Here is a 13,634-nt window from a genome sequence, read left to right as displayed (position 1 = left end):
ACGAGGGGGTGCCCGTGCAATGGGAGCCCCTGCTGGGCACTCCACCCTGCCCTGCCTGAGGCTGGCACTTGCCCCCCGTGGCACAGCCCCTCACACCCCACCTCCCTCCTCCCCACCCCTCCACGCTCGCCGCTGACCTTTGGCTACGAAGCAATCAATAAAGGAGGCCACCGAGCTGCTCCTCCCCCTCACTGGCCCCCCACACCCCCTGCTCGCCCCGTGCCTCCCCCAGGCCCAGCTGGGACTGAGGGATGCTCCCAGTGCTGGGAACACGGGGCTGGGGGGACATTGATCCCCGAGGGTGCCCTAACCAGGCAGCACCTTCCCAACACCCCAAAAATCCTCCCCTGGGGCTTGGGGGTGCCCCACAGCGTGGCCATCCTGCTCCACCCCAAATGGGGCTCCCTGGGGCATTGGAGGTTCCTGAGGGGTGCCCTGTAGGGTGCTGCCCTCCCACAGGGAGGGTAGGGCTGGATCGAGACAGTCCTGTCGTCCCCTGCAGTGATGGGCTGTGCCCAAATTCGCAGCTCCCTTTGATAAAACCCTGGGGCAGCAGCTGATTGATCAGCAGCCGAGCAGGGATTGATCAGGATTTCAGCCCATACATATTCCTGCTCCCTGATAAGGGGGAATCGATAGCTGAAGGATTTTCCTCGGAGGCTGCAGACCCCTCCCCACCTCAGACCAGAGCTCACAAGTCTGTCCTTGCCCCTTAAATCCCCCCAGCCCTGTTCAAACCTCACTCCCCTGACACCAAACCCGAGCAGTGGGGGAGAAAATTGGCCTGGGGGAGCCAGGAGGGCAGAGCAGGATATTGAGGAAAGGCAGAGCCTCTCCTGCAGCAGCTGAATCTCACCTCCCAAAGCACCGGCCTGTCCTGCATCTTCCTCCTCCTACTGCGAGCCTGGCAAACAGGGTTTTCATCCTTCTTGGGGTGCTGGGGAACCCCCTTCAAAGGTCCAGGGTGATCCCGAGGAAGCCGAGCTGGCTGATCCATCCAGATCCCATCGCCTCCAAACACCAGCGGCTGCCCTGGCTCAGCCCCTCCCAGCGCTGAGATCTGGAAACTCAATGCAGGTGTGGCCAGAGCAGAGCCCTGCAGGTCCCGTTGGGAATGGGGGACGGGCACCCCGTGTTCCCCCCGGGAGGGGATACGGCTTATACAGTGTCCTTTTCCTTTTTTTCCTTTTTATTTTCCCCTTTTTTCCCCTTTTTTTCTTTTCCACTCTCATCTTCCCATTTCCCCCTGGCTGGGCGGAGGATGCCCGCAGGACCCCCCTGCAGCCCCGGGAGGACTCGGGGTGCTCTGGGGCTCCCTCTGGCCCCGTGTCCCTCCCGGCAGCCGCGGCTGAGCCCGACCCCGCCCGTCCCCAGCGCGCCCCGTGGCGTGTCCCTCCCTTTGCACACAGTGACTCAAAGCCCAGGCTCGCCCCGGTGTCCCTCCAGTTTCTCCAGTGCCTGGGAACTGGTTTGCTGCGGGGGGACCCTCCCGAGCGCTGACTAACCCGGCCGGGGAGGGCGGTGCGGGGCTGGCTCGGCTCGGACACCCTGGTACACGCTGAACAGACACAGTGACACGCAACGACACCCCCCGAACACTCAGTGACACCCCCCAAACACCCCCCAACACCCAGCGACACACCCCGAACACCCAGTGACACCCCCAACACCCAGCGACATCCTCCGAACACCCAGTGATATCCAGTGGCATCCCCCAAACACCCAGTGACACCCCCGAACACCCAGCCGGGCCGGGCCGGGCTCTCCGGGACCCCAACGCTGCCCCTCCTGCGAGCCCGCGGCACCGGGGGGGGCAGGGGGCACATCCCGCTCCTGTGCCCGAGCCCCGGCACTCGATCCCCGCGTGGGTGCTCAGCCCTCCCGGCGAGGGGCAGGGCAGGGGACAGGGGACCTGCCAGAACCCGGCAGAGGGAGCTCGGCCCTGCCTCAGTTTCCCCAGCACGTGAGCGCTGTCACCCAGAGCTGGGTGGCCCCAGGCTCCCCAGCCGGAGCTGAACTGTGGCCACCTGCGCGGGGCCGGCGGTGACCGGGGAGGCTCCTGGGCTGGGCCAGCAGCCGGGAGTGGTGGCCCCGGGCTGAGGCTGGCACCGCAGCGGGCACCCGCGGGCTGGGGCGGAGCAGGGCGAGGATACGGGGCGGGCACTGGCCCTGCTGCGCTCCCAGCCCTGGCGGGACGGGGCCCTGCGCCCCGGGGTCAGGTGTCCCGCGGTGGCCCAGGGCTACTGTGATGTCCATTCCCTCCCCGAGCCCGTGTGAAGCCCCTGGAGAGCCCCAGCCCCCTGAGACCTGCGGGATCCCCCCGCATTCGGAGCCCCTCGGCAAGGTGCCGCAGTGCTGGGGGATCCTCGTGGGACCCTCGGGAAGTTGTCCAGGCCCTGGGGACCCCCAGCCCCTCCCCATTCCGCGCTGGGACCCTGCCAGCCCCAGAGCCGGCCCGTGCTGGGAGCACCGTGCCGGCCGGAGGTGCGGGGACAAAAGCGGTCCCTGATGTCCCATCCGAGGTCACCACCGCCCTCCACTCGGGTGGGTGGTAGGATAGAGGTCCGGGGGGGCCCAGAGCCACCCAGGCCGGCTGGGCTCCCTCCCGGCGCTGCTGAGTCGGAGGAAACGGGGGAGCCGGGTCTGGAACCAGCCTGACCGGCTCCCCGGCTGTCAGCACCTGAGGAATGCCAAACCTCCGCTGCGCCAGGGCTGGGTGCTCAGGGCTGGGTGCTCAGGGCTGGGTGCTCAGGGTGACTCTGCCGGTCCGCCCAGCTGTGTGGTGTGCAGAGAGCAGCACTGCGAGCCCGCTCGGCACGGCACGGCACGGCACGGCACGGCACGGCACGGCACGGCACGGCACGGCACGGCACGGCGGGACCCTCGGCCGGCAGGTACGGGGGGTGCAGGGGGTGCCCCCCGGCACAGGGCGCTGCCCCGGTGGCCCCGGCTGGCAGGGAAGGGGATCCGCGGTGCTGGGGAGGGATGGGGGCACCGCTGCTCCCGTCCCGCTGCAGCCACGGGGCCTCCCCGGTGCCCGGAGCCGAGCCCCGGCTTGGCAGGGGCTGGGACGGGTCCCGGGATCAGCGCTGGCCAGGCTGGGGGGATGGGGCCGGGAGGTGGGGGCTGAGCCCCGCTCTGACCCTCTCACTTTCAGTCCCTGAATTTGGGGGGCTGCTGCGGTTGTAATCCAACTCCTGCCACAACAGTGCATCCCAAGAGGTGCCAGGGTGAGCTGGGGCTCCTCCATGTCTGCTGAGGGGACAGCGGGGCTCCCCTGTCACCCCTGTCCCCCTCCGTGCCCGGCACATGGCAGCCCATGACCCGGCTCAGCGGGGGGGGCCGGGGGCTCCCCTGGCCTCCCCATGAACCTCAGTTCGTGCAGCCGCCACCCAACCCAGATCCCTGATTTTCCTGAAGGTGGCAGGTCCGCTCTCACCCCGCGGTGACAGAGCTCAGCCCAACGTGGCCGCAGGCTCAGCTTAATCCGTGGTCACCGGCTCAAAGGCAGCCGCAGCTGCTGCCCTCGGCCCCTCCGTCTCTCCTGAATATTAAACAGCGCCTCGTGCCTTTGACTTGGGTGCTGGGAGACCCTTTGGGGTGACGAGAGGCAGCGAACGAGGTCAGCGGCTTGGCTTGGCTTGGCTTGGCCAAAGGGGATTAATTAGAGCCGTGCTGGGTGCCCCGGTGTGGCAACACCGCTGACCCAGCCTGGCACGTCCGGGCAGGCGGGGACCGCCGGCAGCGGCAGCCGGGGAGCTGCAGGGTCTTGTCCTCTTGTCCTTGATCCTCGTGTCCTCCTGTCCTTCACCCATTGCTGCAGTGGGAATCATTTTAGCAGAAAATGGGGTGCTGGGGCAGAGCAGGGTTCTGGGTGAGCACCTTCCCCAGGACCTGTGGGGTCCAGGGTGGCACCAGGTGCTGGATCCAGCTGCAGGGATGGGATGGGAATGACAGACCTGGAGATCTTTGGAAAAGCAGCCCCAGGTGAGAGGCAGGATGCTGAGTCAGCAGGTCCCACCTCCCCCCAGCAGCCCGGTGCTGCACGGAGCCAGCGTCCCCGTCCCTGTGCTGTCCTGGGGCCACGGGCACGGCCAGTGCATCCATCCCGCTTCCACTGACCATGACCCTGGGGATCCAGCTGTGACCCTGGGGATCCAGCTGTGGCCATGTGGCTGTACAGCCCCACCCAGGCTGGTCCCAGTCTCCAGAGGTGCTGCCTGTCCCAGACAAGGTCTCATCACCTTCCGGAGAAATGACACAAACTCTTCCTATCTGTTCTGGAAAGACCTGCTGGGCCGGGGAGAGCAGGATCTGGAGGGCGCGTGGCGGGCAGGCAGCAGGGGCAGGCAGCTGCCTGTACCCGGCCCCCTGATCCCCTTAGGGACTGGGGAAACTCAACCTGCCAGTGTGGATCCATCCCACCTGGCTGCTGCACGATGAGGTCCTCTCTGAGGTGTTCCCCAGGGAAAGCAGCCCTGGGATTTGTGCAGGGAGGTGTCCCCATTCCCGGATGGGGACCTCAGTCTCAGCCTGTCCTCGGGCTGACCCCAAATCTCCGCCTTTGTCCCCACAGCTGGGCGGTGACACTGAACAGCTCCTAACTGGGAGATGCTGGGATGTGGGTGCACCTTCATCTCCCTCCCCAGCACTGCTGTGTCAGCTGCTTCCCAATCCCAAACCCAGCAATAAAACGCAGGCACAGGGACGCCTCTGCTGGCATCCCCCCAAGCCGAGGTGGCACCCGTGTCCCTGTCCCCTGCCCCGAGCCCCGAGAAGCACAGCCAACCCCTGCTGCGTGCTGGGGACAATCTCAGAGCAGGGGGTGAGCCCTGGATGATCATTCCAGTTGGTTTCTTGGTGCCGGTGGAGCTGCAGAGGTGGACGGAGCAATCCCACCTTTGCCACACAGCGCAGGGAAGGGGATGATGCTGCTCAGGTCTCCACCTCCTCCCGCGGCTGGTCCCGATCCCAGCCAGGCCCTTTCCCCCACGGAGCAGCTTCCCTGTTGTTTTCTGGGCTTGTTTGTTTGCTGCATTTGCTGACTCGGCGCAGCCCTGCTGCCCGCCTGACTCATCCCGCAGCTCGGGGCACGGCACAGATCGTGCACACTCACCTGTGCCCCGCCAGGCTCACCTGTGCCCCGCCAGGCTCTGCCACAGCCCTCAGCCCACCACGGTTCGTGGCAGAGCTCTGCCGGACACGGCAGCGCTGGCACGGCCAGGCATGGGGACCCACGGTGCCCCCCACGCCCTACATGTGCCAGGATGGATGGCAGGAACTCCACAAGAAGCCCCAAAGCCACCTCCAGGGCTCACGGGATCCTCCCAAAATGTCCCGCAGGTTCAGAGGGAGGTCTGTGGGGCTTAAAGGGCTGCTTTGGGGGTCAGGGCTGTTCCTCGTGGGGTTGTTCTCAGCTCTCCCAGAGATTCCTTCTCTCCCTGCAGCTCTGCCAGCCCCAGCGTGGCGGCCGCGGGGGCTGAGCCCGGCAGCGCGGGGAGCTCCGGGACCGCGGCATCCCCTGCCCGATCCATGGATCCGCCGTTCCGGCACAGCAAGAGCAGAGCCTTCATCTCCAGCGCCGAGCTCAGCATGAAGCAGGGAGCCGCGGGTGCCCCCGAGGGCCGGTCCCGCTTCCAGAAGGTCTCGCTGGTGTCGCGGCGCCTGGAGAGCACCGGGAGCGCTCGGGGCAGGGACGGGAGCCCCTCGCGCGTGTCCCTCCTGCTGCAGGCCTGGGAGAGGGAGATCGTGGAGAAGACGGGCTCCAGCCCCGCCACCCCGACCCACCGGGAGCACTCGTCCTCCCTCAGCCTCCTCAAGGACTTCACGGCGCACGGCCCCATCTTCTCGCAGGTCTATGCCCCGGCGCAGCGGCCCCGGCGCCAGGACGAGCGGGGGAAGGGGGGGCCCGGCGGTGACGGCTCCCCCTGCCCTGTGGGTGCCCCCCGCGAGGTGCCCGTGCACAGGGAGAGTTACGTGCATGGCACCCTGCTGCCCACCCGCCCCGCCGGGGCTCCCGGGGACGCTGCCGGTGCCCCGTGCGCCGCCGAGCCCGGCAGCGTCCCCGCCTCGCCCAGGGCCAGGCAGGTCACCGTGCTGCGGACGGGCAGGGACGCGGCCGGGCCGGCGGAACCACGGGGGGCTCCGAATGGGACACACGACACTGCCGGGGCCACCAGGGCCTCGGCGCAGCGGGACAGCCCCGGGCAGGACGGCAGCGGCTCTGCTGTGGCCGCAGTGGGCAAGGAAAACTCGCCGGGCACCACAGAGGCCGCTGGGCTCCCGGCCGAGGGATCCCCCGAGGAGAAGGACTCGGCACAAGCTGAACCCACGCCGGTGAGGGCAACTGCGGGAGCCGGCGACAGGCCCGGGGACCCACAAACCAGTCTGACCAGCTCCCCGCAGTGGCCCTCGGCAGGCGCCGCTGGCCAGGCTGATCCGGCTGGCGCAGGTGAGGGAAGCGTGGCAGACGTGGATGGCACCATTGCAGCCACGCCACCGAGGACAGAGAGCCCCCCGGGAACTGGCAGCACCCCCGAGAACCTCCCCTCGGAGGTGGGCGATGGTCCAGAGCCTTCATCCGAAACAGCAGCACCAGCAAAGGCTGAGATTGAGCCGGAGGGGGATGAGACGACGGGAGACCCCCAGGGCACAGCCCAAGAGCCTGAGAGCATCCCAGAGACCCCCACCGAGCCGCCAGCCCCTGAGCCCCCAGCCGAGAGCCCCCCGGACGCGGCCGAGGAGGACCCCGAGCTGCTGGTGGACATGGAGATGTTGGTGGACACCCTGCGCAACATGGAGCCCTCGGAGCTGCGGAAGGCGCCCAAAGCCCCTCGGCAGCCCCGGCCGTCGGCTCTGGGCCGCTGTGCAGCCCTGCCCCCCATCCACGAGGACCGCGTGGCCCCCCGAGCCCCCCTGTCCCTGCCCCAGGCCCTGCGGGAGCTGCTGGCCCGGGGCCCGGCGGGGCGGCCCCAGGACACCCCCGAGGAAGAGGAGGAGATCGAGAACCCCTACCTGAGCCCGGAGGAACGGGCGGCCATGAGAACCCTCCGTGGGGTGCCCAGGGACAAGGTGGGGGGCCAGGGGTGCGTGGAGGGGGGCTCACTCCTGGGGACACTGGGAGCAGATGAAAAAGCCAAACTGGTGGCCGGGGGCTCGGCCGAGCGGAGTGGGCTCTTCCGAGGGAACGTCCTCAAGGGCATGGCGCTGCTCTCCCACTTTTTGGAGCAGCGGGCAGCTGGAGCTGATGAGGGCAAGCCCTACTCCCGGCTGGATAACAGCGTGCTCTACAGCCGCTTCGTGTCCCCCGGCACCGCCCTGCTCGAGCTGCCCGACGGCGACGGGGCCACAGACTTACCCGGCCTCAGGGACCACAATGGGCTGGGCCCTGGTGGCCACTCTGGCCCCGAGATGGCCATGCTGGAAGCCCTGAGTTCTGGCTCTGTCCCTCCTGTCACCGAGGAGCCAGAGAGCACCGTGGCCCTGAGCCTGGAGCATGTCCTGGTGAGTGATTGCAGCCCGGAGCCCTGGGGAATGCTCTCCTTCCCCGGGAGAGTGGGATGGGGTGGGGGCTGAACCCTGGAGCTTCCTTCCCTGTTCCCAACACATGGCTCGTGCTTCCCCAAGAGAGGCCATGGGGTGAAAGTGCAGGGACTGGGAAAAGTGATGGGAGTGAACTGGGACGGGTCGTGGGAGGACACTGGGATAGGTGATGGGAGGATACTGGGATGGGTGATGGGAGGACACTGGGATGGGTGATGGGAGGACACTGGGATGGGTGGATACGAGGTCAAGCGATGGGAGGGTGCCACCACGGCTGCTGGGAGGGTCCCGGGCAGGTGACAGGAGGGTCGGGGGCAGACGCGAGGCTGATCCCCAGCCGTGCAGGAATGCTCGAGGTGTGGCTGCTCGGGGCGGTGGGAGGGCCGGGCAGACGCCAGACGCGAGGCTGCGGCTGCGGCTGCGATGGCTGCTGCAGCCCATGTCCCTCCGTGCTCCTCACCCGCCCATCCCCTCGCCTCTTCACAGCAGGAGGATAAGGAGGGCTTGGAGAAGATCAACACGAGACCTGGCAAGGTACAGGGAGGGCGCTGGGGCCGGGCAGGGCTGGCTGGCCGGGCCATGGCGCGGTGTGTGACACTTCCCCGCCCTGTCACCCCTTCCCAGATCATCCTGTACTCCGATGCCGGCTTCGCGGGGCAGAAACGGGAGATCTGGGACGACATCCCCGACGCCACGTCCTGGGAGCTGTCACACACCATCTCCATCCGAGTCATCCGAGGCGGGTAGGGACACCAGGGGACACCATGAGCCAGCACTCACCTCCTCCCCGCAGCTGAGTGGGCCCCAACTACTCTGGCGAGCAGTTCATCCTGGAGAAGGGGGTGTACCGCAGGCGGGGGTTTGGCTGGGGCTGGAGCTCTCCCCGTGCCGGGGATGTCACAGCCCGGTCACAGCCCGGCGTTCAGGAGTGACCGTCCTGCCAAGTGCTGATTACCGCGGCGGTGACAGCGCATCCCCACCCTCGCCGTGCCCCGGGGGCACCGCAGGGCTGCGGGTAACGCTGGATTCCCCCCGCTCCCAGGTGGGTGATGTACGAGAAGCCGCGGTTCCGAGGGCGCAAGTGCGTCCTGGCCGAGGGGGACGTGGAGATCGACAACCCCTGGACGGCGTACGGGGACAGCAAAGGGGACAGCGGGGACAGCGGGCAGCCCCGCGGGAGCCGCCCGTTCCGCATCGGCTCCTTCAAGAGGGTGGTGCGGGTGAGTGCAGGGACCCCCCGAGCCCCCCGAGCCCCCCGAGCCCCCCGAGCGGAGGTGCCGGAGCCCGGAACGCCGCTGTTCCCGCAGGATTACCGCACCCCCGAGATCAGCCTGTTCGCGGAGGAGAACGGCGAAGGCGCCCGGCTCCGGTTCAGCGGCTCGGCCGAGGACACCCGGCAGCGGGGACAGGCGCTGGCCGCCGCCTCCATCATCGTCCACTCGGGCCTGTGAGCGCGACCCTGCCCTGGGGGGCTGCCGGGTGGGCTCCAGCACAGATGGGAGCAGGGTGTGACGCCTTTTCCCCCTTCCCCAGGTGGCTGCTTTACTCCAAGCCTTTCTTCGACGATGATCCCTACGTGCTGGAGCCGGGTGGGTACCCCAATTTAAAGGCTTGGGGAGCCAAGGACCCGTCCATCTGCTCCATGCACCCCATCAGGCTGGTGAGTGCTGGTTCCAGGCCTGTGGGGGCTGTGTCCAGCTGTGAGTGAGTTCTGGCAGCTCCTGGTTGCCATCGGTAAGATCATGGTGTGGAAACAGGCCAAGCGTGGCTTTGGAAAGTGCTCCTGTGGGTTAGGGGTGAGGGAAAGCTTCAAAAGAGCTTCTTGAATGAAAATGACCCAAAAACCAGCTCAGGCTTTAAAGAGTGGCAGCAGATGTCCCTGCAATGTCCCCTCCTGCCACCACAGCCTCACTGGGGCTCATTCTCCTTCCAGGGCTGCCCCGTCGTGGAGAGACCTGGTGAGCCACAGGTGAGCTCTGGGATGGGCTGGGATGGCCATGGGACCATCTCACCTCACCTTGTCCCCTTTCTCACCTCTCTCACCTCTCTCACCCGTCCCCAGGTGCTGATCTATGAGGCTGCAGCTTTCCAGGGCCGCAGCTTCACCATCAGCAGAGACATTTATGACCTGAAGCGCCTGCCCGAGCCAGCGCTGCCCACCGTGGGCTCCCTGCGTGTCCTGGGTGGCTGGTGAGTGGCACGGGGAGGGCAGGGCTGGAGCAGGCTGGGAGGGTGATGGTCACCCCTGGGAAGGGCTGTGGAATGGCTGTGGGTCACTTGGGAGGGTGTGGATGGTGTCCCTGTGCCCCAGCAAGTGGAAATCCTCTGGAGTCCTCACTGCCCGTGTCTGCCTGTGCCACAGCTGGGTTGGCTACGAGAAGGAAGGTTTCCGTGGCCACCAGTACCTGCTGGAGGAAGGGGAGTACCAGGACTGGAGGCAGTGGGGCGGCTACAGCAAGGAGCTGGTGTCCCTACGGCTGATCCGGACGGTGAGGGCAGGGATGGGAACGGCTTGGGAATGGACTTAGAGTGGGCAGAGAGAGCCAGGCACCCTCACCTCATCCTCACCCCCCAAAGGGAGCCTTCCCTGCCTGTGTCAGGCAGCTGGGCACGGCTGAGACCCCCCAAACTCTCCCGAGCCAAGGTTCGGCAGCTGCTCCCACCCTCCCCAAGGAGCTCGGCCCTGTGTGTGTGTGCCCAGCCCACAGCCCCTTCCCCTGACACACCACGGGGCTTGGGGGGGGCTCCTTCTCCCCACAGGACTTCTCTGACCCAGCACTGGTCCTGTTCGAGGCCATGGACTTCGAGGAGGGCCCGAGCGTGGAGCTGAGCGAGGCTCTCCCGGACACGCAGCTGGCCGGATACGGCTCCGTCACCCAGTCCATCCACGTGCTGAGCGGAGTGTGAGCGTGGGGACGGGGCACGGGGGGCCTGGGGGGTGCCTGGGGGGGGGAATGAACCAGCACTCACCTCCTCCCCACAGCTGGGTGGCCTATGAGGGCCCCAACTACTCTGGCGAGCAGTACATCCTGGAGAAGGGGGTGTACCGCAACTGCGAGGACTGGGGGGCCACCGACTGCCACATCGCCTCAGCACAGCCCATCCTGCAGGTGAGGGGACACCCCCTCCTCATGGGACCCCCCCCCCACGGGCTGGTGGGGGTCACAGCCAGACACCCACAACCCCACTCTGTTTGCTTCCAGGTCAGGGAACACAACCTGCACTTCGTCTCCAAGGTCAGGGCTGGTGGATGGGCAGGGGGACACAGCCCCCTGTGGGGTGGTGGTGATGCTTTACCCCCTCACCGAGCCCCTCTGCTCCTCCTCCCCAGATCCTGCTTTTCTCAGAGCCTGACTTCTTGGGGGACCACGTTGCCTTTGAGGAGGACCAGGAGGCCTTGCCCGAAGCCTTCATCCCACGCTCCTGCAGAGTCCGTGGGGGCAGGTGGGGTGTCCCGGGGCCATGGGGATGGGGACAGGGTGGGCAGGGAAGGGGTGCTGTGGGTCACAGGAGGGATGGATGGCTGCTGTGATGGCTCTGTCAGCCGGGAATGCTCCTCTCCACCAGCTGGATCCTGTTTGACGGCCAGGACTTCACTGGGGAGCAGCACGTGCTGTCCGAGGGCGAGTACCCCACGCTCAGTGCCATGGGCTGCCTCTGCTCCACCTCCATCTGCTCCCTGAAGAAAGTTCCACTGGTGAGTCCCCCTTCCCTTCCCTTCCCTTCCCTTCCCTTCCCTTCCCTTCCCTTCCCTTCCCTTCCCTTCCCTTCCCTTCCCTTCCCTTCCCTTCCCTTCCCTTCCCTCTCATGGGCACCCCCCGTTCTGGATCCCCACCCCTGGAACCCCCACTCCCATCCTTTCCCCCTCCCACCCCATCTCTGTCCCCAATCTCACAGTTTTTCTCGGAGCCCTCCATCTTCCTGCACGGGCTGGAGTGTTTCGAGGGGAAGGAGATCGAGCTCAACTCCGAAGTTCGGAGTCTCCAGGCAGAGGGTTTCAACAACCACGTGCTGTCAGTGCGGGTCAAAGGAGGGATGTAAGTGAGCCCTGGTGCCCTGGCACCCTGTGGGTGTCCCCTGCCCGCCCGGGGTGACCTGTGCTGTGCCATCCTGTCCCCACAGCTGGGTGCTGTGCGAGCACGGTGACTTCCGAGGGCGGCAGTGGCTGCTGGACTGCACTGAGATCACCAACTGGCTGACCTACAGCGGGCTCCAGCACGTGGGGTCCCTCTACCCCATCCGACAGGTGAGTGTCACCTTTGGGAGGGGACAGGGCACTGCCACCCGGCGGGGTGAACCCAAAACCCCTCGTGGGGCACAGAGACAGAGCTGCCAGCCCGCTCGGGGTGGGCTGGGGGAGCTGCAGAGCAGCAGCCTGACAGCTCTGGCACAGGGAAGGTGCCACCAGCTCGGCCCTGCCGCCCCAGATTCCTGTCCCCCACCCTGGGAGTGGCTGCCTTTGTGGTGAAACGCTCCCTGTGGGCAAGGGCCATGTAAAATCCATGGCATCCCAGCCGTGCCCATGGCAGCTACGAGGGACAGGTCACGGTCACAGCCCTCGCCCTGGGGAGACGTGGGGATCTCCTGGGGGAGGAAAACGGGGAGAACCCAGGGCTGCAGGACCCAGGTGAGCTCCTGGAAGGGCTTTGGGGTGCAAACAGCAGGTTCCTGTCGTTGCAGAGACGGATTTATTTCCGCATCAGGAGCAGGACGCTGGAGCTCTTCCTCTCGGTCCCCGACGATGTGGAGGACATGAAGGCAGGGAGGGTGGTGGTCTCCAGCCTGGGCGAGCAGAGCAGCTCTGTCTGGTACTACGAGAATGGGCTGATCAAAAACCAGGTCAGGGCTCAGGTGTGACAGCCAGCACCACCGAGGGGAGCAGGACAGCCTCTGGCAGGACTCCTGCTGGGCACTCCCCACCCCACAGCCATCTTCCAGCCTTTATAACAGCTTTTCCCAGCCTCTAATCCCAGTCTTGTCCCCAAAGATCTGGTGATTCTCCTCCCTGAATCTCCCCTGGAGATGCGAAGCCATCTCTGCCTTCCCTGTGGAGTTGCTGTCACCCTCAATCCCCCCCCGTCTCTCACTGAGGGATCTTCCTGCTCATCCCACGTTCCAGCACAGGAGCAGCCGTGCTTACAGGGAAATGCCTCCCGTGTCCCTGCAGGTGGCCCCCACCATGAGCCTGCAGGTCATCGGGCCGGCCGGCAAGGGCGCCAAGGCCGTGCTCTGGTCCGAGACACGGATGCCACGCCAGACCTGGAGCGTGGATTCTCAGGGACGGATCCACAGCCAGATGTTCGAGGACATGATCCTCGATGTCAAGGGTGAGGCCTCAGCCCTGCACAGAGGCTGCTTCCCCAAAATGGGGGGGGTTTGGCCATGACATGGGGTGCCCACCCCTTCAGCACCATCAGGAGTGGGGTTTGCCCTGCCCAAACCTTCCCCTCGCTCTGCAGGCGGCCGAAGCTACGACCGGGACCACGCCATCGTTTGGGACATGGCTGAGGAGAGACCCACGCAGATCTGGGACATCCAGGTGCTGTGAGGGGCACAGGTGCCATGGGGCAGGGTGGGGACACCCTGCCAGCGTTGGGCAGGAGGCCTCAGACCCCACCCCTGCTGCACCCCAAGCACCTCTCTGCCCCAGCTGCTGGTGTGAAGGATGACCACCAAGCTGTCGCCCACGGGGGACCACCCCACCTCCCTCCTGAGGAGGCCTGAGCAGGGTCCACAAAGGATCCCACAGACACGACCAGAGTGGGACCCTCTGGAGAGCAGCAGAGCCCCTCCCCACAAATGTTTCTTCCCCCTGAACTGTATTTATGTACGTGTGTAAGATACAGCCCTGCTTGTCTGGACCAGCTCTGCCTGGCTGCTTGGTGTCCCTGTCCTTGTCCTTGTCCTCCCCACAGCCCGGCAGTGCCCCCCATCCCAGCACCTCGCCCCCTGCCAGCCCCAGGACTGATCCCGGTGCCAGGATGGGATCCCGGTGCCCTCTAGTGCCCAGGGGCACAGGCAGCTCCGTGGCCATGGATTTTGGGCATTGCCCAAGCTGTGCCCCGGGAGCACCGGGGGCTGCGGGACCCCAG

The 13,634-nt window shown here is 66.6% G+C and overlaps 1 protein-coding gene across 1 annotated transcript; it reads left to right on the top strand.

The window, feature by feature from the left end:
* Positions 1-2,687: 2,687 nt before the first annotated feature.
* Positions 2,688-13,090, top strand: CRYBG2 (crystallin beta-gamma domain containing 2). The gene is made up of 21 exons (XM_088178252.1): positions 2,688-2,894; positions 3,261-3,271; positions 5,457-7,503; positions 8,029-8,076; positions 8,167-8,285; positions 8,585-8,762; positions 8,850-8,989; positions 9,076-9,202; positions 9,476-9,511; positions 9,605-9,732; positions 9,905-10,031; positions 10,303-10,445; positions 10,526-10,652; positions 10,746-10,778; positions 10,874-10,986; positions 11,110-11,239; positions 11,440-11,579; positions 11,665-11,788; positions 12,223-12,381; positions 12,710-12,869; positions 13,002-13,090. The coding sequence occupies exons 1-21, from the start codon at positions 2,688-2,690 to the stop codon at positions 13,088-13,090; spliced, it is 4,386 nt and encodes a 1,461-aa protein (XP_088034378.1).
* Positions 13,091-13,634: the final 544 nt, after the last annotated feature.

This window comes from Sturnus vulgaris, chromosome 24 (genome assembly GCF_052056855.1).
Source record: "Sturnus vulgaris isolate bStuVul1 chromosome 24, bStuVul1.hap1, whole genome shotgun sequence".
Classification (NCBI taxonomy): Eukaryota; Metazoa; Chordata; class Aves; order Passeriformes; family Sturnidae; genus Sturnus; species Sturnus vulgaris.
The sequence above is the reverse complement of the archived record's forward strand: the minus strand, read 5'-3'. Positions and strand labels throughout refer to the sequence as shown.

Bases quoted from the DNA above. Each gene is read 5' to 3' on its own strand.
- CRYBG2 (XM_088178252.1), top strand. From the start codon at position 2,688: ATGCCAAACCTCCGCTGCGCCAGGGCTGGGTGCTCAGGGCTGGGTGCT. The intron at 9,512-9,604 runs GTGAGCTCTGGG...ACCCGTCCCCAG, and splicing joins AGAGACCTGGTGAGCCACAG to GTGCTGATCTATGAGGCTGC. The intron at 10,653-10,745 runs GTGAGGGGACAC...GTTTGCTTCCAG, and splicing joins CAGCACAGCCCATCCTGCAG to GTCAGGGAACACAACCTGCA.